This window comes from Pleurodeles waltl, chromosome 9, assembly GCF_031143425.1.
Source record: "Pleurodeles waltl isolate 20211129_DDA chromosome 9, aPleWal1.hap1.20221129, whole genome shotgun sequence".
NCBI classification, from domain to species: domain Eukaryota; kingdom Metazoa; phylum Chordata; class Amphibia; order Caudata; family Salamandridae; genus Pleurodeles; species Pleurodeles waltl.
This window is the reverse complement of record NC_090448.1, coordinates 1,157,258,831-1,157,285,932: the sequence shown is the minus strand read 5'-3', so window position 1 is coordinate 1,157,285,932 and position 27,102 is coordinate 1,157,258,831. Positions and strand designations below refer to the sequence as shown.

The 27,102-nt window shown below is 53.7% G+C and overlaps 1 protein-coding gene across 19 annotated transcripts in view; it reads right to left on the bottom strand.

Moving 5' to 3' along the window:
• The window catches only part of MEIS2 (Meis homeobox 2), a 299,653-nt gene extending 283,768 nt beyond the window's left edge, over positions 1 to 15,885 (bottom strand). For 3 of the 19 annotated variants that reach the window (XM_069209020.1, XM_069209017.1, XM_069209019.1), the window contains exons 1-6: positions 15,037 to 15,180; positions 12,552 to 12,781; positions 10,164 to 10,305; positions 9,165 to 9,215; positions 8,723 to 8,773; positions 5,994 to 6,143 (exon numbers count right to left, since the gene is read on the bottom strand). In XM_069209020.1, the coding sequence (XP_069065121.1) occupies positions 5,994 to 6,143; positions 8,723 to 8,773; positions 9,165 to 9,215; positions 10,164 to 10,305; positions 12,552 to 12,781; positions 15,037 to 15,048 (636 nt within the window). In that variant the 5' untranslated portion in view covers positions 15,049 to 15,180. Of the gene's footprint in view, positions 1 to 5,993; positions 6,144 to 8,722; positions 8,774 to 9,164; positions 9,216 to 10,163; positions 10,306 to 12,551; positions 12,782 to 13,129; positions 14,342 to 15,036 lie in introns of those variants that run through there. The other 16 variants (XM_069209015.1, XM_069209016.1, XM_069209022.1 and 13 more) reach the window with 13 other exon arrangements.
• Between the last annotated feature and the right edge of the window lie 11,217 nt (positions 15,886 to 27,102).

Here is a 27,102-nt window from a genome sequence, read left to right as displayed (position 1 = left end):
ATTGACTTCCAGAGCCTACATAGCTTTTGGATTGAATCATTCATTTTCACTCATATTATGTAAATCTATCTCTTTCCATTTTTAAAAGTTCTTACAGTTTTAGCCTTCACCTCTTCTGACAGGCAGTTGCTTTACACAATCACTAGTATTTGTGAGAAAGAAAAAAATATTCTAATGTGACTGTGAAGTCTCTCCCTCCTCTGAACATCACCTCCTCTCTCACCACCTCCCAGTCTTCTATTAAATTTCTCTCAAAAAGCACATTACTTCTGAGAAGCTGACTTCTTCGTCTGTGTTCGTACCCTTTGGAATATGGGTGTCTATTATAATACCCTTTCCAACAATTCCTTTCCCGCATAATTTGTAGCATTAGAATTTTGAACATGTTTATTGAATTTCTGTTTTCCACAACTGAGTTCTCCAAAAATTCCACATCACTCCCCGTCCTCAGGCAGAGTGATATAAGGTTTTAATTTCCGTGCTGCGACAATTTTATTCTGAACCCAGGCATACAAGGAAAGACTGCGAGCTCCAAAAGGAGTGTCTTCTACCCAGCGCTAGTTAAAGGAAAGACATTAAGTGTTCTGAATATTTAAAAAAACACACATAGGCTTCGCACTCTCCCCTCCACCTTCACTCTCCAGATACACTGGAGTAACAGTAAGAATTCCTGACACTTCTGGGACACGTCACACGCATATATGTATATATTACTTTTTTCTAAACCAATCAATAGGGCATTTGTGCCGAGTATTTAAATCAAAGTTTTGAAACACACTGACGCATGTAAAGTTAAACCACCTGCCACTACGGCACCTTGGACCTGCCAAGTCAGAGGGTTTCCAATGACTAACAAAATATTGTTCCCTCCAGCCACCCAGGTCTCCGCAAGCTTCGACATGCAAGCCTGCTTTTCTGCTCTGGCTGGATTTCAGCGCGCGCACGCCCAAAAACGTTGCACAAAAGTGTAAGCTAATAGAAAATATATACACAAAAAAAAACAGGCACGCAATTTGAAAAACTGAATTACTAACACAGCATAAACCAGTTACCCCGTAAGTGAGTAAGTGACCAAACACCAATACTGGAAAGGATCTTCTGTTTTTAATTAATATGGAATGGACTTCAATGAACGCATTTTACACCATTCAGTTTAAGGCAAGGTTATGAACATATCGAAACACACTGACTGAACAAAAAGAAGAAAAAAAACAAAGTAAGACCATGCAGACGTTTGCACAAGACCGCAACAAGTGCACCGGCAAAGTAACGAGATGTGAATCTGGTATTTTCCATGCTTGGGAGTCCGGCTCCTGCAGAATGTGCTCCCCTTCTCTCTTGGCTTCTGCTAACATGCTGCCCTTGTGGTATTTCCTAAACCAACAATACACTGCCCTGCCTTTGATTCCCACCATCCCGGCACTGCTGCGCGCCTCCAGTTCTACAACTGTGGTCCTGGTTTTCAGAGAAATGTTATAGAAAACAATGAAATTATGGGAAAGGGCCCTACACCTACTGACAGCATGGTACCAGAATATCATAGTCAGAATATCGGCTAACATAAATATTGTGTCCTAAATATCGTTCGCAAACATAAGAAGGCACCAAAGCATACTACGATACCAACTGACTGAGACAGCAGTAAGTGCTGAAAAGCACACTCCCATCTAGAGCCCCTGTGCCCTTAAAAATTATGAAGACAAATGGAAATACAGCAAAAATGCACATTTGAAATACTCTCGTGGGCAGCGCATAGTTTTGCAGTTCTACATACAAGAAGGTGAATAATTATTAAAAGATCACACACTGCGAACAGCTCCATAAGATTACATTATTTAATTGTAACGTACTGTAGGAGTGGTAAAACTTTTACGCTACACTTTTTGCTAACCACTGTATGTTCAAGATAAGCTGCACGCTTCATCTAGAATTCTCGAGAAACAGAAAATAAAATACTTCTACACATTAAAAATCTAATTTGTAAAAATATATCTTGTCCTGCAAGGAAGGTACCAAGTTCTGGGAAGCTGAAGCAGCCACTGGACATGAACCAGCAGCTAAGTCCAAGGTAGTGTAAACCAACCACGCTAGATACTGACCGCCTGTGGTGCTTAGCGTAACCGCAAATATGTTTCGGCCTGGTGGTGTTTTTTAGGATTGTTTCAGGAAAGTTCTGCCCTTCGCTTCTAACTACCTGCACTTCAGAAACCTCTTGAAAACTGAATTATTCATCGAAGGCATTGACGAGACTTCTATCTCGTGAAGTGGAGTGACTGATGAATGCTGGTTCTGCGACCATTGCCCGTAACTGGCGGAACCCTCTATTTCCTTGTTTTCTTGATTAATCTGTAAGCTTTTCTTTCAGCACTCTGAAGTGACCCTGGCAGCGTGTGGTGCTACACAAAACTCCTAAATAAGTAACTAGATAAATAGCATTCTGCGGCAACTTCATGTGTCGGCTGTGGATATTCATGCGCCACCTGCAGGCCGCTAGATTGAAGCTCAACGGGGCCTCCCATGGGGAGCACAGGAAGATCTGCTTGACAGGTAGGAGCAAAATGCTATTATTCCCAACTGCTAGAAATCTGTGAGGCTGTCCTAGCTCTGAGTATAAAAAATAAATAATTGTGTTACTCACTGAGAGTAGCATCGCAGACAACTCAACCACAAAGCGCTACTACATGGAAAGTGAACGGAAAACTAGGTTCACCGGTGATAGGCGCGCGGAGCCTGTGAGAGGGCTCTGCGGTTTGGGTGGCCACCATACAGACCGGCGTTTACCCTCAACCCACTCTGCCTACAATATGAAAGTGATAAAATAGCTGCATAATTATAAAACCTGCTATTTGATAGTTAAGATAGAAGTAGCCAATATACCTCAGCAATAATATTGTTACTGTTGACAATAATGTTATGGTCCAATCTGAGAACACAAACCCAGCTCAAAAGCAAAAGTCCACAAGATTTAGGAAACAGCTGAAGCTCAAATCTTTATCTGGTGTTATTACATAAGGTTAAAAATGTCATCAAAAACCCTGCCTACTTGGAAAAAGTCCCAACGCTTGATGGGTGGTGGCGATATTCTAAATCCTCACCAAATTGAGGAGTAAGGGACTTTAAAGACGTCAGCCACAAATGTGCTGTGCGGCTCCAATCAGTACTTTAACTTCCTGATAAATTTTGCACTTGCGAAACTCAAAACTCTGTTATTACTATTGAGCATCCTGGGCACCCATCCTTCCCGCTCACGCTGATACAGTTTGACACCGTTTAATAAGTGAAGTGGCGTATGTGTTTTGGGGTGTCAGCCTTCTGTCACCAAACTGTCACCTGCACAAGGGAATACCCCAGCACACAACACATTAAAGTATATGTCTTTTTAGCTGTCATTACTCACAGCCCAATCAGCTAAAATGTCTACACCGCTCCCCGCGCAAACACAACCGCGAAGGAAGACTCAACGGCGAACAGGAGCGGCCCAACTGAGGGATCCTGATGGAAATGCTGTTGGTATAGACCCTCAAAACCTTTTTGCATACCTATCCCCAGCAATTCTGGGGTTTCTTTGCAGGAGCCACATGAGCAGAACTCTAAGCCCAGAGAGTGGTCTATCTGTAGAGTGTGCGATACACACCACGTAACACAACAAAACACAAGTTCGCTCTCATTCCGGCCTACAGCAAGTTTCGCCAAATGAGCTTTCGGCCCCAGGCCTCATATTAAATATGCATATCAGAGCAAATGGAAAAAAATGTGCCAGGGTTTCAAATTGGCTACATTTGCATGTTGACAAAAGCACTCATGTGCCCACATTTTCTGTTCCACCATGTGTCTCCTTTGTGATACTAACACCTAGGAGTTGAACACATGGATTACACATGATTTTTACCACCCTTTATGACACGCACAGTCAGCACACAAAAATGATCATTTACAAGGAGGCAGAAAAGATCCAGTTTACAAGTACAGCGCCAAGATTCACATATCACGGCGCGTACATATAAATACGGCTCTTCAGCCCCCAGTTGGAGTCCTGGCTGCACACATTATTGTGTCTTTTCAAAACAAATAGCAGGGGGGATCCCCTAAAATGATTTAACTCCAGTGTCCTTGAAACAAAAAGCTTTAAATTGCAGTACGCAGCGAGGTGGTACCCAAACCAGCGCAGGGTTCATGGATGGCATATTCATGCGGGTGCTGTGGAGGGCGTTGCATGGGGGGAAAGGCTGCAAAGGCCGTGGGCGACCGTCTTTTGAGACAGATAATAGTTGCCAAATTACCGAACAGCTAGCCCCATGCAACCCTCTCCTATTATTGCGCCTGTATTTAAATTTTACAAGAGGGCACAGCAAATTGGCTTGTGCGTTTGCCATCTGCCCTGCCTCGACACAAGCTCCCCTACCTAATCTCCCCGGCGCAAACATTAGCCGTCTCCGTTGCCAGCTTCCAGAATTATATAATACGTACCCCCGAAAACCATGAACATTTTCATTTTAAAAATAACATTAAATTGGTAGTTGTATCAGTGCAATTAAAAATGCTATTTACCTTATGTTTAATTTTCTTGTTTTATTTTCTAAAATAAATTCTAGTATGTTTTTACACACAGCCGCTGCCATTGACTTGAGGAATATTTAAAAACGTATTTTACAATCTAAGAACCACGGCCCGAATCTGCACGTGGTGCGCCCTGCAAAAACCACCATTTGAATTATTGGAGAACACATTGCCTATAACGTACTAACAGATATCCTCCTATAACACAATGTTTTCCAACATATTTTCTACTTCCTGCACATTTTCATCTGCGCGCAACATGTTGACAAAAACATACAGTAAATATAAAAAATGTGCGTTCCTCAACAGATACTGAAGACCTAAGTCAGAACAGAAATTTCACTACAAAATGTAAATGGTTTACTTTACGCGCAAGCGAAGCAAAATATAGTTATTTTTTTTTAACCACATTAAATTCGCAATACAAGCTATTATTTGGAAGATGCTTGTTGGACGTGTAACTAGCACATGAAAGGAGGATTATTTCCTTAGATTTCAGTATCTACCCAGTGTGCGGAACCGGGGAGCACTTGGGCGCTTTCATCAATTTAATTGGAAAATTTACACCTCCCGCTTAAACACTCACAACTATTGCAGTACATTAATATTGCAACTGCTGGAAAAACTGTTACATTCACTTTAAGCATTCAATTGAGTCAAAATGTGCAAATCCCCAACCCGCTGGGAGCATTGCTCGTATAAATAATCGCTGATCAGCACTGCCTCGGTTCACAGGAGACACACACAGACACAATAGCTACAACCTCCTGAGATATCTGCGTTTTGTTATTTTCTAGTTTAACACGATCACAATCAGTGAGGTTCGCGAACAGTGGGACCAGTCCGGGCGCAACCCAGGACCAGCGAAATCAAAAGCTGCGAAAACCGGGTACGAGACCCGCGGAGATCCGCGGAGCGCCGCGCATGTCCTGGGACCTCAGGGGCGCTGGCGCCTGTAGGAGACAGTGACTCACCTAGGGAAAGCCGCCATGCTGCTCCCGCTTCCCACAATGCATTGCTAATTACCATTTCATGAAAGGTTAAGAACTTGTACTGGGAGATGCTCGCGGCGCTTGGCACCGCGTCACGCCGCTGCCACTGAGCACTTTTATGGAGCACTACTTATGTCACCCTAATTGCACAAAGGCTGCCTCGCCAGGCCCTCTCTCCCTCGCGGGCCAATTCCAAAAGAAACTAAATAAATACAACCCGCAAACTTTGGCGCCGATATCACTTGCACTAAATGACAAATGCGCATCCCAGGCCCGCGGTTCTGCAGCCCGAATCCAGCGCACAAGACTGGCGTAAACGCGTAAACACAGATTCCGCCGAAAGCAGGAGAAAGCGAGCGCGCAGCGCGGCTGAGACTCTGTCACCGTCCGCGATTTACAGCAGTAAACAAGGGGCCGTAAACAGGCCGTAAATCCATCACTTACGTGGTCCGCCAGGTTGGTCGAGGACCCCGAGAGCTCCTCGTGGTCGGATTTGGAGCTGCCTTCCCGCTCGTCAATCACCAGGTCGATGGGCATTTTCCCTTTCAAGCAGCTGATATACCGGTGGCAAAAGTTGTCACACAACTCGTGGACCTGGGGGAGGAGGTTGGAGCAGTGAGATTTTTGGATAAGAAACGACAGCTGGATGAAATTAAAAAAAAGAGAGAAAAGAGACGAGCGAAGGAGTGAAAAAGAAAATGAAAGGAAGAAAGAAGTGATGAGGAAAATGGGCAAAAAGAAACAAAAACAAAGTGAAACCAAAAGAAACTGAGAAAGGAAAAAACGCAGATAAAGAAAAAAACAAACTAAGATGGGAAGGAAAGAGAGGACGTATAGAATCTTCTTAAACATAAACTATATATTTAAGGGGCCTAAAGGTTGAGCGCGAGGCAGTAGCAGAGGCGGCTGCGTGTGTTCTTCATCTCCACGGAAAGGTGGCACCAATGTGGGACAAGCCCTGGGGTGCAGAAATGCAAGGAACGCGGCTGGATGGGAGAGGAAGAGGAGGGCTGGCTGTGAGAGGAAGAGCAGGGCCGGCGGGAGCGCAGCTGGCAGGGGTGCGGCAGGTGCAGCGGCACCGGGACCAACAGCCCAATTAACTCTGAATGTTTCTGTATTTTACAAATCAAGCACCGGCCAGGGGAACCATTTGCTCCGCACTCGCTAGCCACTGAGGGCCGGAAGGGAGAGGCAGGCATGGCCGGTGGCGGGGAAGCATCGTGTGCTCTGGGTATGCTCACGAGACCTCTGTGGAGCATGCACGGGCACTTCCGGGTGCAGGTATCTTGACCTCTTTGCAGCTGGTATAGGACCGCTGTGGGGCATGCACGGGCACTTCCGGGTGCAGGTACCTTGACCTCTTTGCAGCAGTACCTCTGTGGAGCATGCACAGACACTTCCGGGGTATCAATACCTTGAATTATGTGAAGCTGGTGTAGGCCGTCTGTGGGGTATGCACGGGCACTTCCGGGTGCAGGTACCCTGACCTCTTTGCAGCTGGTATAGGACCTGCAGGGGCCTTCTCTGGAGATGGTACAGGCCTCTCTCTAGCATACACAGCCTGCTGTCAGAGCTGGTGTAAACAGCCTGTGGAGTTTGCCTACTTCACAGCCTATAAAGGCCCTCCCCTGGAGTTAGTGGCCCTCTCTGGGCCGGTACTAAACTTCGCTGGAGCCCTAGGGCCCCCTCTGGAGCTTGCACAGAGGGTCAGGTCGGCTATGGAGAGGGCACACAACCTCACAAACGCCTGTAATGTCCATTCCGTGGCCCTCTCTCGAGCCTGTACAGCCGAACATCCCGGGCCTGCCTTGCTGGATAACCTGTATTTGTTTGCACGAGGCCCTCGTATTTCTGGACACACACAGGCTATCATTTTGACCCGGGGAAGCCTGTACTCACCAACAAGGGGAGCCGGGGACGCCGTACAAAGCCTGCCTGTATGTCTGGGCACTGGGGGCCCGCTCTTCGGGGCACGGTTAGCCTGTATGTCTGGGCCCTGGGGGCCCGCTCTTCGGGGCACGGTTAGCCTGTATGTCTGGCCAATGGAATCCTATATTTCGAGGTGGATGGAGTCTGGATTGTGTAACACGGTTAGCCTGTATTTTGAGGCTTTGGACTCTGTATTTCTTGGCACGACAGCCTGTATTTCAGGGCACGGACAGCCTGTATTTCGGGGCACGGTTATCCTGTATCTCGGGGCACAGTCAGCCTTTATTTCAGGGCATGGACAGCCTGTATTTCGAGACACGGTTAGCCTGTATTTCAGGGCACTGACAGCCTTTATTTCAGGGCACTGATAGCCTTTATTTCGGGGCACCGTTAGCCTTTATTTCGGGGCACAGTTATCCTGTATATCGGGGCAAAGTCAGCCTTTATTTCAGGGCATGGACAGCCTTTATTTCAGGGCACAGGGTGCCTTTATTTCAGGGCAAGGAGAGTCTGTATTTCGGGGCATGGGGAATCTTTATTTCGAGACACGGTTAGCCTGTATTTCAGGGCACTGACAGCCTTTATTTCAGGGCACTGACAGCCTTTTTTTCGGGGCACAGTGTGCCTTTATTTCGGGGCACCGTTAGCCTTTATTTCGAGGCACAGTGAGCCTTTATTTCAGGGCACTGACAGCCTTTATTTCAGGGCACTGATAGCCTTGATTTCGGGGCACAGCGTGCCTTAATTTCGGGGCACCGTTAGCCTTTATTTCGGGGGCCCGTTAGCCTGTATTTCGGGGCGCGGAGTCTGTACAGCTCCCACGGGGCGGCGCGGCCTCCGCCGCAGCCATCTGGCCGCCCTGGGCCTCGGCAGCCGCCCCCTCTCCCCGGGTATTTATTTGCTTAAAGTTGGGGGTTAGGAGCCAAGGCAACATTTACTAAAGCGGCATTAGCGGGACACGGGCTCGGGGGCAGCGGGATTTAAAGGGCACGGGGGGCTCGGCGAGGTCAGAGCCTTTCATCTCAGTACATGGTGGGGGGGGGGGGGGGCGCTAAGAAGCGAATTACATGACAAACTGCAGACACGAACTGTGAGAGGTGTGTGTGTGTGTGTGTGGGGAGGGGGTAATCCAATCCTCGGAGCTGTCGGTCGAGAAGTGACTACTTTCCCACAACTTTCACGCATTTTAACGCGCACAATTCCTCGTACGAACAGACCCTCCCCGCCCCCCAACACCCACTTACCTTCTCCAGCTCCAGGAGGTGAAACCTCAGCACCTGTATCGCCTGTATCATCTGTAAGAAGTGGTGGGGGAGAGGGGGGTTAAAAGTTGTGCCTATTCAGCAGTCTCCCCCCCCCCCACTCCCATGCACCCCCCAAAAGACCCCTGCCATGTCATATGAGTAATTACCCTGCCCGCCCATAGTTATTTTAGTATAAGAATGAGCCCAGACTCTTTCAAAGTCCCCCCCGGCCACCCACCCCACCCCCAGAAAACAACCCGGGTAGAAAGCACGGGAAATACACCCGATACCGAAGCAGGGGCTCCCTAAAATCCCTTTAAATTAAAGATTTAATACGCAACGGCTTCTGGGGCGCAGACAGATGGAACAGGAGGTGACCCCCCCCCCCCCCGCCCCCTCTAAATGTTCACCTGAGAACAGAAATATAATTTATGATCCTTACCAAATTGTCCAGTTCCGGATTCGAAGAAAAAAGTGGCTTTTCTGCGCGGACCTGGAAAAAAAGGGAAATCATAATGTCAGGGGTGGCACATGAAGCATTCAAAAAATGGGGGGCGGGGGGTTCGAGAACGCAGGGCTTTAATATATCCTGTTAGCTCATTACCGAGTGTCAGATAAGAATTTTATTGCACGGGTGACTGCCTGTTCCCAGCCGCCTAACTTTCAAAATGTGGTAGAATCAGAGAGAATACTTATATATATATATATATATATATATATATATATATATAAATATATATATTTATAATCTCCCCCTGCTATATATTTTGTACATCTATCTATATACAGATAGATAAATAGATCGATAGATTTATATTGAAATATTTTAATTACCCAGTTTAAGGATAATTAACCGAAAAGTGGTGTGTGCTGTGTAGAAGGATGCTAATCAGCTCACCCCACACCGCCCTCCACTTAACGTCAAAACTCTGGTGGAAAATGCGGCGTTATCTCACCCCGGCACTGACAGGCGCATAGAAATATGCTACTTTTCATAGCGTAACAGTGAGGTGTTTCTATACAGTAACATCGAGCTACAGTTTATACATTCCATATATAATAACTTTATAAAATATTATGTAACTGTAAAACTATGAGCTTTGCGTTTCGTTAGTGAATTTCTATCTACTGATACGTGCACAGATATGTCTAGTTATATACGTTAATTTATAACAGATTTATAGGAATCACGTTAATAGATACAAAAACGTTATGGTTCTAAGTATATGGCAACAGACTTATATTTCTCTCAGTGCAGATTGTATGGGTAGAGGGATGTGTGGCAATGCAGTGCTGAGACTCCCTGCCCTACGGACAAGCGCACTGAAGCAGCCTGCCAGCGCTACAGCCGTGCGCACGAGGAGTGCACACAACCCCCGAGAAGTGGCCGGCGCGTCTGGGGCGCACAGCCTGCGGCCAGGGAGGGTTAAAAGGCGGAGACCTGTTTGGCGAACACGGCGATGTCCTCGTTGAAGGAGTCCGAGGAGCAGACATCGCCCCCGGCCACGCCGGGCTCCCGGGGGGTGCAGGTGGCGAGCTCACACTTCTCAAAGACCAGGGCGAGGAGGGGGAAGAGCGGGTGTCTGCGGGGAGAAGAGAGCATGTTAACATCAGGAGTCAGAGGTGGACGGTCACATGCCAGGGAGTGTGGGGTGTGAACAGCACAGTGGAACCCCGCGGGCACAACCGTGGCCCTTGTGTGTGTGTCTGGGTGCATATGTATGTGTGTGCATGTGTCTGTGCATGTGTGTGCACACATCTCCTGCCGGCAGGGCGCTCAGGGCTCATGAACCCCGGACAAACACCCAGACTTTCGGGTTTACCTTTCACCTCTCTCCGAGGAGGAGACGTCGCTTCACCCCTACCGGGACCCCACATTACACCCACCACCCAATTCAAAACATCTTCTTTACATAGAAAACGAGTATCCTCCGTGCGTCGATGCAAACATGCATGCCTATAGATAACTACGAACATGTATACACACGCACACAACTGTGCATATCAATACATATCAACACGCCATCCCGTGTGTAGTAATACACATACGAACCCTACAATATCCGGAGGTATGTACATGCTAACCGATATACATGTAGACATTGATATCATACGCCTAAAAAGCATTTACATGCGCATTTTCAAATAGCGCAAAGAAACCCGCGGATAAGCGTGCGCTTTACAAACACGCTACGCTATAAATGCACCTTTTTATATATGCATAGCTTGCCCGCGTAGTACACATATATTTATACATTAATACACCTAGGTGTATTTGTGTGAATATATGTGCAAGGAAGCGTCAGCAGCCCGCACAGTCATAAGCACATTATGCATGTATTCCTTACAATATATTCAAACACATATTTTTGTGACCACAGACACCCGAGCAGAAACAAAATGACTGAATCGTCAGACATTAGACACACACCTATTAAATGTTTGTGGGCGAGCAGTACACACGGTGTGGCCATGAGCACATGTGTGCATCTACCTCGCGTCCGAACTGCTAGCAGAATATTATAATGTATACATACATACACACGCATTTTCGCATACTTACACGCGTGTCGGCGCGCGCAGCCGCATTAGTTTACATTTTAGGAACGCGAAGGCCCTTGAAACACTCGTTTAAAATGCGGCTCGGGCGCAGGAAAACCTCGTCCTTTCTACAGACTTGGGGAGAGCTGCTGTTTTTTTTAATAATGCAGGAAAACGGCCCTGAAAAGCGTTGTTACATTTCCCAGCTGCAATCCACACTTGGAATACCTTCCCCTAAACGTTTATCGTGTAAAAATACCTGCCGATGCCATCTGACATGTTTTACACCAGCGCGTTTCTGCATTTTCGCCGCAGTGCACGTGTGAGCCTCGGCGTAAATGTTCGCAGAGAAACTTGATCTTGCGCAACTTTATATATTATATTATATTACATTATATATGTGCATTTATAGCAACTATGTAGCAACTCTCTAAGCAAAGTGAAGAGAAACATCGGCGTCTTGTGTCTAAACTCGGGCCCCAAATACCGGCTCTGTGCAGCCATTGCGGCTTTATCAGAAGCTTCCCAGTGTGCACCTCAGAGACTCGAAAAAATAATTTAAAAAAATAAAAACACTTTTTAAAAGTCTGACAGAAGCCCCGGACGAGGCGAGAAGCATGTTATTCTGCCCGAGAAATCTCAGTCCTGTTTTATAGCTCCTCGAATATTGAACACAAGATCCACTCTTCCTGCCCTGAATTAATTGTATTTTTCTATTCACATCCCCGGTTCCGAGGACACCCCGATTTGTTTCAGTGGAATTACAGCGTGCAACTTTAGTATTTTTGCTCGATTCGAGGGAGTTTCTTCCTTATTATAGAGCAATAACGCCCCGCCTGCGCCCTGACATGAAGTGCGCGACTCAGGGCACACGCGATGCCAGCTTATTTGTCCAAATTTGTGTAACATTTCCTCTGATTATAGGAAGACTTGAACCCCCCACGCGTTCTCCATTTACACACCCCCACGCTGTAAACAAAGCGCTCCTTGTAGGCTCGGAGAAGCGCTGTACCAAAAGCGGATTTTTCTATTTTTAAATAGAAGAGTGTTTTGCGTTAAACACCGACCGCGACTCCGGGTGCTCGTGTGATCTTGGGCGGACAAGGCTCTCTGCCTAGTGTGATATTGAGCGCACAAGCATCTGTTCCGTGTGATCTTGGGTACATGAGCCCTGATCCCGCCCTGGAAATGGCAGTACATGCCCTGTGTACATACATGTGGTTGGGGGCTGGGGGCGGGGGAGGACACCAATCCAACACTGATCGATTATCGATAGACGGATACCTACCCATAGATGGAGTCCTTGTCTCGCTTTAGCGCGTCGTTGACAGCGGACCCCATGCTGCTCGGCATGACATTGGGGTGGGGGGCGTGGGCCCCGTAGTGCTGGCTGGCGTGGAGCGGGGGTCCGTGGTTGAGGTGATGAACCGGCGGGATCGGCCGGGGGGCGTGGGGGTCCCCGTACATCGACGTAGGCACCCCCACTCCGTCCATCCCGTAGTGGGGTAACTCATCGTACTGTCAAAAAAAAGAGAAGAGAGAGGCAGAGGGGAGAAATACACGGAGGTAGTCAGAGGAGGAAAAATAACATTCAACAGAAAAGCGCAGAAAAGGCCGCTGAGGGCACAGTAAACACAAAACAAGACGTTGCGCTGAACGGCAACGGAAAGTGTTTATTCTTGAAAATGAGAAAAAATTGAATAAAATGGAAGAAGGGCGCGGAAAGGAGTCAGAGGCAGAAATCTAAATAAAAAAAATAAAATAAAAAAAGGAATAAACAAAAGAAAAAAATACGATGAGTGAATAACCCTGACGAAATGAGGAGAAAACAAGATTGATAAAAAAAATAATGAAAAAGGAAGTTACCAGGAACATAATATGAGCAGAATTCTTTCCCAGATTCCCGTTGTCAAATGTGCTGGAGAGGCAGAGAAAAGGCGAGAGTCAGGGAGCTGAGGCAGGCAGAGGCAGAATGAAGGCGCTCTCTGTGTACACACAGAGCTGGGAGAGAGAGTCACACACTCACAGAGCCGGGGGAAGAGGGTAACAGCAGGGAGACCCAGGGCAGGAAGGCAACCACGGGGGTCAGCGCTGCACTCCCGTCAGTGGAAACACTGCCCTCCTCGCGCACGAGTGACAGGCAGTGAGGGAAGTCTGTGCGCGCCCAGGCAGCAGGCACACGGGATAGGAAGTGACAGGCAGATGGGGGGAGAGGGAGTCCACGAGTGGAAACACAGCAGGCAGCCACAGGGTAACCACAGCACTCTCTTCACTGGAAGTGTCCTGCCCCTCTCTCAGGAGTGGCAGGAGCTGAGACAGGCACCTAGAGTGAGAAATCTCTGCGCGTGCACAGGCAGCAGGCACACAGGACTGGAAGTGACAGACAGCTGGGGGAGAGGGCGTCCGCCAGTGGAACCACAGCAGGCAGCCACAGGGTCACCACTGCACTCCCTTTAGTGGAGACGCCGTGCCCTGCTCTCTCGCGAGTAGCAGAGTCTGTGACAGGCACCTAGACAGAGAGGAGTGCCTGTGCGCGCGAATGCAGCAGGCAGAGAGGATAGAAAGGCACTGACAGATGGGGAGAGGGGGCGTCCACCAGTGGAACCACAGCAGGCAGCCACAGGGTCACCACTGCAATCCCTTCAGTGGAGAAGCCGTGCCCTCCTCTCTCAGAAGTAGGAGAGTCTGTGACAGGCACCTTGACAGCGAGGAATGACTGTGTGTGCAAAGGGAGCGGAGGAAGCCACAGCCGGCATCGACCAGTGGAACCACGCCAGGCAGCCACAGCGTCCCCACTGCACTCCCTTCAGTGGAAGTGCTCTGCCCTGCTCTCTCAGGAGCAGTAGAGTCTACGGCAGGCACCTAGACAATGAGGAGTGCCCGTGTGCGCGCAGGCAGCAGGCACCCAGGATTGACAGGTACTGACAAGTGGGGGGAGGGGCGTCCACGATTGGAACCACAGCACGCAGCCACAGGTCACCACTGCACTCCCTTCAGTGGAGGCGCTGTGCTCCACTCTCTCACAAGCAGCGAGTCCTGACAAACACCCAGACGGAGAGAAAGTTCTGTGTGCGCACTGACAGCAGGCAGAGAGTGAGGCAGGAAGTCACATGCAAGGGAGAGAGTGTACCCAGAGTGGGAGTCCAAGCGGGTGCGGTGGCAGCAGTGCGAGGGAGATCTTGGGGTACAGAGAGTTCGGACAGGGGAGAGATGAGACAGGCGCATCCGGGCCGGGGTGGGTCAGCAGAGCGCCCCTTTTCAATGACTGCTCTCTCCGTGCTCTGTAACAGAAACATGCAGACTGACTGTCTCCGTGTGTGGAGTGCTGGGACATTAGGGGGGGGGGGGGCAGAGAGTGAATCAATCCCCTCGGTGGCTCTGCGTGTCCTGGTTCAGTGGTGACGGTGCATGTGGTAAGAAGAGGTCGCCCTGGCGAAGCAGAAAGACAGAGAGGCTCAGGCAGGGATGTATGTAAACACTGCACTCCTCGCCTGTGCACACAGGAGCAGGGTGGTCTCAGTGCACAGAGAGGTGGGTACAACATGCAACAGCGCAGGAGACCCGGGCAGGGCACGGGTGGATGAGAGAGAGCCGGCGGCAGCCAGAGGGCCACCAGCGCACTCCTTCCAAGTGGCCTCTCAACGCATCTCTCTCCAGACTGGCAGCCATCAGCGCCTGCAGCCCCCTTATCCGGACGCCCCCTCCCTCCCGAGGATTTATCTGGGTAACTAACCCTGTTTCGGGGGAGGAGGGGTGAGACGTGGTCTACCTACCCTCTGCGCCATCAGCCTGCGCTCCAATGAACTCCGGGGTGCGTCGTAGTACACGGTAAATCCTCCAGTCCAGTGCAAACAAAGTGATTTTAGAGGTAGACTCCTGGTGATAAAAAGTGAAAACGGGGTGCCGTGTGCGCTCTGTTCCCCCAAAATCCACTCACGACCTTGTCATGCTCTCCAAGGCGGACAGAAAAAGTAATCGAGAAAGCCCCAAAACAGGAAAACAAAACGAAAATAAAGCAGCCCAAAAGACCAGGGCGCGTTTTCCGCCAGGAGTTGGAATTTCTTCCTGATTGTGTTTCGCTGTTCCTTCCTTCTTCTTTCGGTGTTTCCTTTTCTCTTTTCTTGCTCCCTCCAGGTGACGGAGACGGGCTCGCAAATTAAATGTGTGTATCGTCACTTCTCCTAAAAGGCGACGGTCAGAGCCGCGGAGCCGTCAGCAGCCCACATGCACCCACACCCTGGGCTCGCATGGCTCTGTGCCACTCCAGCTGTCAATCATTGCAGCCCGGGGGGTCAGGGTGGCGATGGAGGGGCGCAAAGTCCAGCTCTGCCAGTCGGGTGTCCGCCCCCTCCGCGCCAGGGACCGCGGGTGCGCGTTTTTTGGGGGGACTTTGGCTCTGTTGGGTGGTGCAGGCAGGGAAGCCCGGGGCGCCCCCTCCGCTCGCCCCTCCCCCAGGAGAGTGTTAAAGTGCTGCGGTGCCGGGCCCGGGCTGTCTCTGCCTGTCTCCGGGATGACGGAGTGTCAGAGAGTGTTGGCAGGTTGGCTGCTGCCTGGCTTATAGCGCCGCTTCACTTTGTGGGGCTGATCGGCGGCGGGAGACTGGGATGACGGATCCCGGAAGTGCTGCGGCCAGAGCCAGTCCTGCGAGAGAGGGAGAGGGTGGGAGGGAGAGGAGCCCGATCAGGCAATCAGCAGGGCTCTGGGAGTGAGTGCGAGGAGGGGCGGGGAGGCAGGCAGGCCGAGAGCAGCCAGTCAGAGGCAGAGCTCGCTGCAGTGTGAGACCCTGCACTGCATGCGGGAGCAGAGGGTGAGATCAGTCTGTGAAGCTGAGGAGAGACGTGCGGCACTGCCTCGGTGCACATGCAGCACCCACAGGGAGCCCGCTGCAGAGGGAGACCCTGCGCTGCATGCCGGAGAGAGGGGTCTGTGCATCAGAGAAGATACGTGCAGCACGGCCTCTGTGCACAGAAATTACCCGCACAGACACTCCTGGAGAGGGAGACACAGCACTGCACGCAGGAGCACAGGCTGAGGGAGGGGCCTGTGCAATAGAGGGGAGACATGCAGCACTGCCTCTGTGCACATGCAGCACCCACAGAGAGCCCGCTGCAGAGGGAGACCCTGCGCTGCATGCCGGAGAGAGGGGTCTGTGCATCAGAGAAGATACGTGCAGCACGGTCTCTGTGCACAGAAATTACCCGCACAGACACTCCTGGAGAGGGAGACACAGCACTGCACGCAGGAGCACAGGCTGAGGGAGGGGCCTGTGCAATAGAGGGGAGACATGCAGCACCCACAGAGAGCCCGCTGCAGAGGGAGACCCTGCGCTGCATGCCGGAGAGAGGGGTCTGTGCATCAGAGAAGATACGTCCAGCACGGTCTCTGTGCACAGAAATTACCCGCACAGACACTCCTGGAGAGGGAGACACAGCACTGCACGCAGGAGCACAGGCTGAGGGAGGGGCCTGTGCAATAGAGGGGAGACATGCAGCACTGCCTCTGTGCACATGCAGCACTCACAGAGAGCCCGCTGCAGAGGGAGACCCTGCGCTGCATGCCGGAGAGAGGGGTCTGTGCATCAGAGAAGATACGTGCAGCACGGTCTTTGTGCACAGAAATTACCCGCACAGACACTCCTGGAGAGGGAGACACAGCACTGCACGCAGGAGCACAGGCTGAGGGAGGGGCCTGTGCAATAGAGGGGAGACATGCAGCACTGCCTCTGTGCACATGCAGCACCCACAGAGAGCCCGCTGCAGACGGAGACCCTGCGCTGCATGCCGGAGAGAGGGGTCTGTGCATCAGAGAAGATACGTGCAGCACGGCCTCTGTGCACAGAAATTACCCGCACAGACACTCCTGGAGAGGGAGACACAGCACTGCACGCAGGAGCACAGGCTGAGGGAGGGGCCTGTGCAATAGAGGGGAGACATGCAGCACTGCCTCTGTGCACATGCAGCACCCACAGAGAGCCCGCTGCAGAGGGAGACCCTGCGCTGCATGCCGGAGAGAGGGGTCTGTGCATCAGAGAAGATACGTGCAGCACGGTCTCTGTGCACAGAAATTACCCGCACAGACACTCCTGGAGAGGGAGACACAGCACTGCACGCAGGAGCACAGGCTGAGGGAGGGGCCTGTGCAATAGAGGGGAGACATGCAGCACCCACAGAGAGCCCGCTGCAGAGGGAGACCCTGCGCTGCATGCCGGAGAGAGGGGTCTGTGCATCAGAGAAGATACGTCCAGCACGGTCTCTGTGCACAGAAATTACCCGCACAGACACTCCTGGAGAGGGAGACACAGCACTGCACGCAGGAGCACAGGCTGAGGGAGGGGCCTGTGCAATAGAGGGGAGACATGCAGCACTGCCTCTGTGCACATGCAGCACTCACAGAGAGCCCGCTGCAGAGGGAGACCCTGCGCTGCATGCCGGAGAGAGGGGTCTGTGCATCAGAGAAGATACGTGCAGCACGGTCTTTGTGCACAGAAATTACCCGCACAGACACTCCTGGAGAGGGAGACACAGCACTGCACGCAGGAGCACAGGCTGAGGGAGGGGCCTGTGCAATAGAGGGGAGACATGCAGCACTGCCTCTGTGCACATGCAGCACCCACAGAGAGCCCGCTGCAGACGGAGACCCTGCGCTGCATGCCGGAGAGAGGGGTCTGTGCATCAGAGAAGATACGTGCAGCACGGTCTCTGTGCACAGAAATTACCCGCACAGACACTCCTGGAGAGGGAGACACAGCACTGCACGCAGGAGCACAGGCTGAGAGAGGGGCCTGTGCAATAGAGGGGAGACATGCAGCACTGCCTCTGTGCACATGCAGCACCCCCAGAGAGCCCGCTGCAGAGGGAGACCCTGCGCTGCATGCCGGAGAGAGGGGTCTGTGCATCAGAGAAGATACGTGCAGCACGGTCTCTGTGCACAGAAATTACCCGCACAGACACTCCTGGAGAGGGAGACACAGCACTGCACGCAGGAGCACAGGCTGAGGGAGGGGCCTGTGCAATAGAGGGGAGACATGCAGCACTGCCTCTGTGCACATGCAGCACCCCCAGAGAGCCCGCTGCAGAGGGAGACCCTGCGCTGCATGCCGGAGAGAGGGGTCTGTGCATCAGAGAAGATACGTGCAGCACGGTCTCTGTGCACAGAAATTACCCGCACAGACACTCCTGGAGAGGGAGACACAGCACTGCACGCAGGAGCACAGGCTGAGGGAGGGGCCTGTGCAATAGAGGGGAGACATGCAGCACTGCCTCTGTGCACATGCAGCACCCACAGAGAGCCCGCTGCAGAGGGAGACCCTGCGCTGCATGCCGGAGAGAGGGGTCTGTGCATCAGAGAAGATACGTGCAGCACGGTCTCTGTGCACAGAAATTACCCGCACAGACACTCCTGGAGAGGGAGACACAGCACTGCACGCAGGAGCACAGGCTGAGAGAGGGGCCTGTGCAGTAGAGGGGAGACATGCAGCACTGCCTCAGTGCACATGCAGCACCCACAGAGAGCCCGCTGCAGAGGGAGACCCTGCGCTGCATGCCGGAGAGAGGGGTCTGTGCATCAGAGAAGATACGTGCAGCACGGTCTCTGTGCACAGAAATTACCCGCACAGACACTCCTGGAGAGGGAGACACAGCACTGCACGCAGGAGCACAGGCTGAGAGAGGGGCCTGTGCAATAGAGGGGAGACATGCAGCACTGCCTCTGTGCACATGCAGCACCCCCAGAGAGCCCGCTGCAGAGGGAGACCCTGCGCTGCATGCCGGAGAGAGGGGTCTGTGCATCAGAGAAGATACGTGCAACACGGTCTCTGTGCACAGAAATTACCCGCACAGACACTCCTGGAGAGGGAGACACAGCACTGCACGGAGGAGCACAGGCTGAGGGAGGGGCCTGTGCAATAGAGGGGAGACATGCAGCACTGCCTCAGTGCACATGCAGCACCCACAGAGAGCCCGCTGCAGAGGGAGACCCTGCGCTGCATGCCGGAGAGAGGGGTCTGTGCATCAGAGAAGATACGTGCAGCACAGTCTCTGTGCACAGAAATTACCCGCACAGACACTCCTGGAGAGGGAGAAACAGCACTGCACGCAGGAGCACAGGCTGAGGGAGGGGCCTGTGCAATAGAGGGGAGACATGCATCACTGCCTCAGTGCACATGCAGCACCCACAGAGAGCCCGATGCAGAGGGAGACCCTGCGCTGCATGCCGGAGAGAGGGGTCTGTGCATCAGAGAAGATACGTGCAGCACGGTCTCTGTGCACAGAAATTACCCGCACAGACACTCCTGGAGAGGGAGAAACAGCACTGCACGCAGGAGCTCAGGCTGAGGGAGGGGCCTGTGCAATAGAGGGGAGACATGCAGCACTGCCTCTGTGCACATGCAGCAACCACAGAGAGCCCGCTGCAGAGGGAGACCCTGCGCTGCATGCCGGAGAGAGGGGTCTGTGCATCAGAGAAGATACGTGCAGCACGGTCTCTGTGCACAGAAATTACCCGCACAGACACTCCTGGAGAGGGAGACACTGCACTGCACGCAGGAGCACAGGCTGAGGGAGGGGCCTGTGCAATAGAGGGGAGACATGCAGCACTGCCTCAGTGCACATGCAGCACCCACAGAGAGCCCGCTGCAGAGGGAGACCCTGCGCTGCATGCCGGAGAGAGGGGTCTGTGCATCAGAGAAGATACGTGCAGCACGGTCTCTGTGCACAGAAATTACCCGCACAGACACTCCTGGAGAGGGAGACACTGCACTGCACGCAGGAGCACAGGCTGAGGGAGGGGCCTGTGCAATAGAGGGGAGACATGCAGCACTGCCTCAGTGCACATGCAGCACCCACAGAGAGCCCGCTGCAGAGGGAGACCCTGCGCTGCATGCCGGAGAGAGGGGTCTGTGCATCAGAGAAGAAATTACCCGCACAGACACTCCTGGAGAGGGAGAAACAGCACTGCACGCAGGAGCACAGGCTGAGGGAGGGGCCTGTGCAATAGAGGGGAGACATGCAGCACTGCCTCTGTGCACATGCAGCAACCACAGAGAGCCCGCTGCAGAGGGAGACCCTGCGCTGCATGCCGGAGAGAGGGGTCTGTGCATCAGAGAAGATACGTGCAGCACGGTCTCTGTGCACAGAAATTACCCGCACAGACACTCCTGGAGAGGGAGACACAGCACTGCACGCAGGAGCACAGGCTGAGGGAGGGGCCTGTGCAATAGAGGGGAGACATGCAGCACTGCCTCAGTGCACATGCAGCACCCACAGAGAGCCCGCTGCAGAGGGAGACCCTGCGCTGCATGCCGGAGAGAGGGGTCTGTGCATCAGAGAAGATACGTGCAGCACGGTCTCTGTGCACAGAAATTACCCGCACAGACACTCCTGGAGAGGGAGAAACAGCACTGCACGCAGGAGCACAGGCTGAGGGAGGGGCCTGTGCAATAGAGGGGAGACATGCAGCACTGCCTCTGTGCACATGCAGCAACCACAGAGAGCCCGCTGCAGAGGGAGACCCTGCGCTGCATGCCGGAGAGAGGCTGTGCATCAGAGAAGATACGTGCAGCACAGTCTCTGTGCACAGAAATTACCCGCACAGACACTCCTGGAGAGGGAGACACAGCACTGCACGCAGGAGCACAGGCTGAGAGAGGGGCCTGTGCAATAGAGGGGAGACATGCAGCACTGCCTCTGTGCACATGCAGCACCCACAGAGAGCCCGCTGCAGAGGGAGACCCTGCGCTGCATGCCGGAGAGAGGGGTCTGTGCATCAGAGAAGATACGTGCAGCACGGTCTCTGTGCACAGAAATTACCCGCACAGACACTCCTGGAGAGGGAGACACAGCACTGCACGCAGGAGCACAGGCTGAGGGAGGGGCCTGTGCAATAGAGGGGAGACATGCAGCACTGCCTCAGTGCACATGCAGCACCCACAGGGAGCCCGCTGCAGAGGGAGACCCTGCGCTGCATGCCGGAGAGAGGGGTCTGTGCATCAGAGAAGATACATGCAGCACGGTCTCTGTGCACAGAAATTACCCGCACAGACACTCCTGGAGAGGGAGACACAGCACTGCACGCAGGAGCACAGGCTGAGGGAGGGGCCTGTGCAATAGAGGGGAGACATGCAGCACTGCCTCTGTGCACATGCAGCACCCACAGAGAGCCCGCTGCAGAGGGAGACCCTGCGCTGCATGCCGGAGAGAGGGGTCTGTGCATCAGAGAAGATACGTGCAGCACGGTCTCTGTGCACAGAAATTACCCGCACAGACACTCCTGGAGAGGGAGACACAGCACTGCACGCAGGAGCACAGGCTGAGGGAGGGGCCTGTGCAATAGAGGGGAGACATGCAGCACTGCCTCTGTGCACATGCAGCACCCACAGGGAGCCCGCTGCAGAGGGAGACCCTGCGCTGCATGCCGGAGAGAGGGGTCTGTGCATCAGAGAAGATACGTGCAGCACGGTCTTTGTGCACAGAAATTACCCGCACAGACACTCCTGGAGAGGGAGACACAGCACTGCACGCAGGAGCACAGGCTGAGGGAGGGGCCTATGCAATAGAGGGGAGACATGCAGCACTGCCTCTGTGCACATGCAGCACCCACAGAGAGCCCGCTGCAGAGGGAGACCCTGCGCTGCATGCCGGAGAGAGGGGTCTGTGCATCAGAGAAGATACGTGCAGCACGGTCTCTGTGCACAGAAATTACCCGCACAGACACTCCTGGAGAGGGAGACACTGCACTGCACGCAGGAGCACAGGCTGAGGGAGGGGCCTGTGCAATAGAGGGGAGACATGCAGCACTGCCTCAGTGCACATGCAGCACACACAGAGAGCCCGCTGCAGAGGGAGACCCTGCGCTGCATGCCGGAGAGAGGGGTCTGTGCATCAGAGAAGATACGTGCAGCACGGTCTCTGTGCACAGAAATTACCCGCACAGACACTCCTGGAGAGGGAGACACAGCACTGCACGCAGGAGCACAGGCTGAGGGAGGGGCCTGTGCAATAGAGGGGAGACATGCAGCACTGCCTCAGTGCACATGCAGCACCCACAGAGAGCCCGCTGCAGAGGGAGACCCTGCGCTGCATGCCGGAGAGAGGGGTCTGTGCATCAGAGAAGATACGTGCAGCACAGTCTCTGTGCACAGAAATTACCCGCACAGACACTCCTGGAGAGGGAGAAACAGCACTGCACGCAGGAGCACAGGCTGAGGGAGGGGCCTGTGCAGTAGAGGGGAGACATGCAGCACTGCCTCTGTGCACATGCAGCACCCACAGAGAGCCCGCTGCAGAGGGAGACCCTGCGCTGCATGCCGGAGAGAGGGGTCTGTGCATCAGAGAAGATACGTGCAGCACGGTCTCTGTGCACAGAAATTACCCGCACAGACACTCCTGGAGAGGGAGACACTGCACTGCACGCAGGAGCACAGGCTGAGGGAGGGGCCTGTGCAATAGAGGGGAGACATGCAGCACTGCCTCAGTGCACATGCAGCACCCACAGAGAGCCCGCTGCAGAGGGAGACCCTGCGCTGCATGCCGGAGAGAGGGGTCTGTGCATCAGAGAAGATACGTGCAGCACGGTCTCTGTGCACAGAAACTACCCGCACAGACACTCCTGGAGAGGGAGACACAGCACTGCACGCAGGAGCACAGGCTGAGGGAGGGGCCTGTGCAATAGAGGGGAGACATGCAGCACTGCCTCAGTGCACATGCAGCACCCACAGAGAGCCCGCTGCAGAGGGAGACCCTGCGCTGCATGCCGGAGAGAGGGGTCTGTGCATCAGAGAAGATACGTGCAGCACAGTCTCTGTGCACAGAAATTACCCGCACAGACACTCCTGGAGAGGGAGAAACAGCACTGCACGCAGGAGCACAGGCTGAGGGAGGGGCCTGTGCAATAGAGGGGAGACATGCAGCACTGCCTCTGTGCACATGCAGCAACCACAGAGAGCCCGCTGCAGAGGGAGACCCTGCGCTGCATGCCGGAGAGAGGCTGTGCATCAGAGAAGATACGTGCAGCACAGTCTCTGTGCACAGAAATTACCCGCACAGACACTCCTGGAGAGGGAGACACAGCACTGCACGCAGGAGCACAGGCTGAGAGAGGGGCCTGTGCAATAGAGGGGAGACATGCAGCACTGCCTCTGTGCACATGCAGCACCCACAGAGAGCCCGCTGCAGAGGGAGACCCTGCGCTGCATGCCGGAGAGAGGGGTCTGTGCATCAGAGAAGATACGTGCAGCACGGTCTCTGTGCACAGAAATTACCCGCACAGACACTCCTGGAGAGGGAGACACAGCACTGCACGCAGGAGCACAGGCTGAGGGAGGGGCCTGTGCAATAGAGGGGAGACATGCAGCACTGCCTCAGTGCACATGCAGCACCCACAGAGAGCCCGCTGCAGAGGGAGACCCTGCGCTGCATGCCGGAGAGAGGGGTCTGTGCATCAGAGAAGATACGTGCAGCACGGTCTCTGTGCACAGAAATTACCCGCACAGACACTCCTGGAGAGGGAGACACAGCACTGCACGCAGGAGCACAGGCTGAGGGAGGGGCCTGTGCAATAGAGGGGAGACATGCAGCACTGCCTCTGTGCACATGCAGCACCCACAGAGAGCCCGCTGCAGAGGGAGACCCTGCGCTGCATGCCGGAGAGAGGGGTCTGTGCATCAGAGAAGATACGTGCAGCACGGTCTCTGTGCACAGAAATTACCCGCACAGACACTCCTGGAGAGGGAGACACAGCACTGCACGCAGGAGCACAGGCTGAGGGAGGGGCCTGTGCAATAGAGGGGAGACATGCAGCACTGCCTCTGTGCACATGCAGCACCCACAGGGAGCCCGCTGCAGAGGGAGACCCTGCGCTGCATGCCGGAGAGAGGGGTCTGTGCATCAGAGAAGATACGTGCAGCACGGTCTCTGTGCACAGAAATTACCCGCACAGACACTCCTGGAGAGGGAGACACTGCAGTGCACGCAGGAGCACAGGCTGAGAGAGGGGCCTGTGCAATAGAGGGGAGACATGCAGCACTGCCTCTGTGCACATGCAGCACCCACAGAGAGCCCGCTGCAGAGGGAGACCCTGCGCTGCATGCCGGAGAGAGGGGTCTGTGCATCAGAGAAGATACGTGCAGCACGGTCTCTGTGCACAGAAATTACCCGCACAGACACTCCTGGAGAGGGAGACACAGCACTGCACGCAGGAGCACAGGCTGAGGGAGGGGCCTGTGCAATAGAGGGGAGACATGCAGCACTGCCTCAGTGCACATGCAGCACCCACAGAGAGCCCGCTGCAGAGGGAGACCCTGCGCTGCATGCCGGAGAGAGGGGTCTGTGCATCAGAGAAGATACGTGCAGCACGGTCTCTGTGCACAGAAATTACCCACACTGTTGGAGAGGGAGAGACTGCACTGCACGCAGGAGCACAGGCTGAGAGAGGGGCCTGTGCAATAGAGGGGAGACATGCAGCACTGCCTCTGTGCACAGAAATCACCCACACAGAGCTCGCTGCAGAGGGAGACCCTGTACCGCACGCAGGAGTACAGGCTGAGATCCTTCTGTGCAGCAGGGAAGAGACGTGCAGCACGGCCTCTGTGTGCATACAGCGCCCACACGGAGCTCACTGGAGGGTGAGACCCTGCGCTGCATGCAGGAACAGAGGCTGTGAGAGCAGTCTGTGCAGCACAGGGGAGACGCACAGCACTACCTCTGTGCAAAGAAATCGCCCGCACAGAGCTCGTTGGAAAGGGAGACCCTGCACTGCACGAAGGAGCTCAGGCTGAGAGCAGCATGTGCAGCAGCGGAGAAACATGCAGCACTGCCTCTGTGTGCATACGGCACCCACACAGAGCTCGCTGCAGAGGGAAACCGCGCACTGCATGCAGGAGCACAGGCTGAGGGGGGTCTGTGCAACAGAGGAGAGACATGCAGCACTGCTTCTGTGCACAGAGATCACCCACTCAGACACAGAGCTCGCTGCAGGAGTAGACCCAGCACTGCAGGCAAGGGCAGAGGATGAGTTCAGTATGTGCAGCGTGGGGGGGGGAGAGGTGCAGCACTACCTCTGTGCACATACAGCACCCACTCAGAGCTCGCCGCATGGGGAGACCCTGCACTGCATGCAGGAGTAGAGGCTGAGATCGGACTGTGCAGCAGGGGAGAGACATGCAGCACTGCCTCTGTGCATACAGCACTCACACAGAGCTTTCTGCAGAGGGAGACCGTGCACTGCATGCAGGAGCACAGGCTGAGACAGTGGTCTATGCAAAAGAGGAGAGCCATGCAACACTGCTTCTGTGCGCAGAGATCACCCACTCAGACACAGAGCTCGCTGCAGAGGGAGACCCAGCACTGCATGCAGGAGTAGAGGCTGTAATCAGTCTGTGCAGTAGAGGGGAGACGTGCAGCACTGTCTCTGTGCACATAGAGCACCCACACAAAGCTCGCTGCAGAGGGAGACCCTGCACTGCATGCAGGAACAGAGGCTGAGATCAGTCTCTGCAGCTAAGGAGAAACATGCAGCACTGCTTTTATATGCAGACAGCACCCACACAAAGCTCATTGCAGAGGGAGACCGTCGACTGCATGCAGGAGCACAAGCTGAGAGAGGGGTCTGTGCAACAGAGGAGAGACATGCAGTGCTGCTTCTGCACCCAGAGGTCACCCACTCAGACGCAGAGCTCGCTGCAGAGGGAGACCCTGCACTGCATGCAGGAACAGAGGCTGAGACTGGTCTGTGCAGCAGGAGAGAGACATGCAGCTCTGCCTCTGTGCATACAGCACTCACACAGAGCTTGCTGCAGAGGGAGACTGCGCACTGCATGCAGGAGCACAGGCTGAGGGAGGGGTCTGTGCAAAAGAGGAGAGACATGCAGCACTGCTTCTGTGCACAGAGGTCACCCACTCAGACACAGATCTCGCTGCAGAGGGAGACCCAGCACTGCATGCACGAGTAGAGGCTGAAATCCGTCTGTGCAGCAGGGGGGAGATGTGCAGCACTGCCTCTGTGCACATAGAGCACCCACACAAAGCTCGCTGCAGATGGAGACCCTGCACTGCATGAAGGAACAGAGGATGAGATCAGTCTGTGCAGCAGGGGAGAGACATGCAGCTCTCCCTCTGTGCATACAGCACTCACACAGAGCTTGCTGCAGAGGGAGGCTGTGCACTGCATGCAGGAGCACAGGCTGAGATAGGGGTCTGTGCAAAAGAGGAGAGACATGCAGCACTGCTTCTGCGCACAGAGATCAGACACAGAGCTCGCTGCAGAGGGAGACCCTGCACTGCATGCAAGAGCAGAGGCTGCGATCAGTCTGTGCAGCAGGGAAGAGACGTGCAGCACTACCTCTGTGCACATACAGGACCCACACAGAGCTTGCTGCAGAGGGAGATCCCTGCACTGCATGCAGTAGCAGAGGCTGAGAGAGGGGGGTCTGTGCAACAGAGAAGACACATGCAGCACTACCTCTGAGTACAGAAATCACCCACACAGAGCCTGCTGTAGAGGGAGACCCTGCGCTGTATGCAGAATTAGAGGCTGAGAACACTGTGTGCAGCTAGGGAGAAACATGCAGTACTGCTTCTGCATGCATACAGCACTCACACAGAGCTTGCTGCAGAAGGAGACCATGCACTGCATGCAAGAGCCCAGTCTGAGAGAGGGGTCTGTGCAACAGAGGAGAGACATGCAGCACTGCTTCTGTGCACAGAGATCAGCCACTAAGGCACAGAGCTCGCTGCAGAGGGAGACCCTGCACTGCATGCAGGAGCAGAGGCTGCGATCAGTCTATGCAGCAGGGAAGAGAAATGAGGCACTGTCTCTTTGCACATACAGCACCCACACCAAACTCA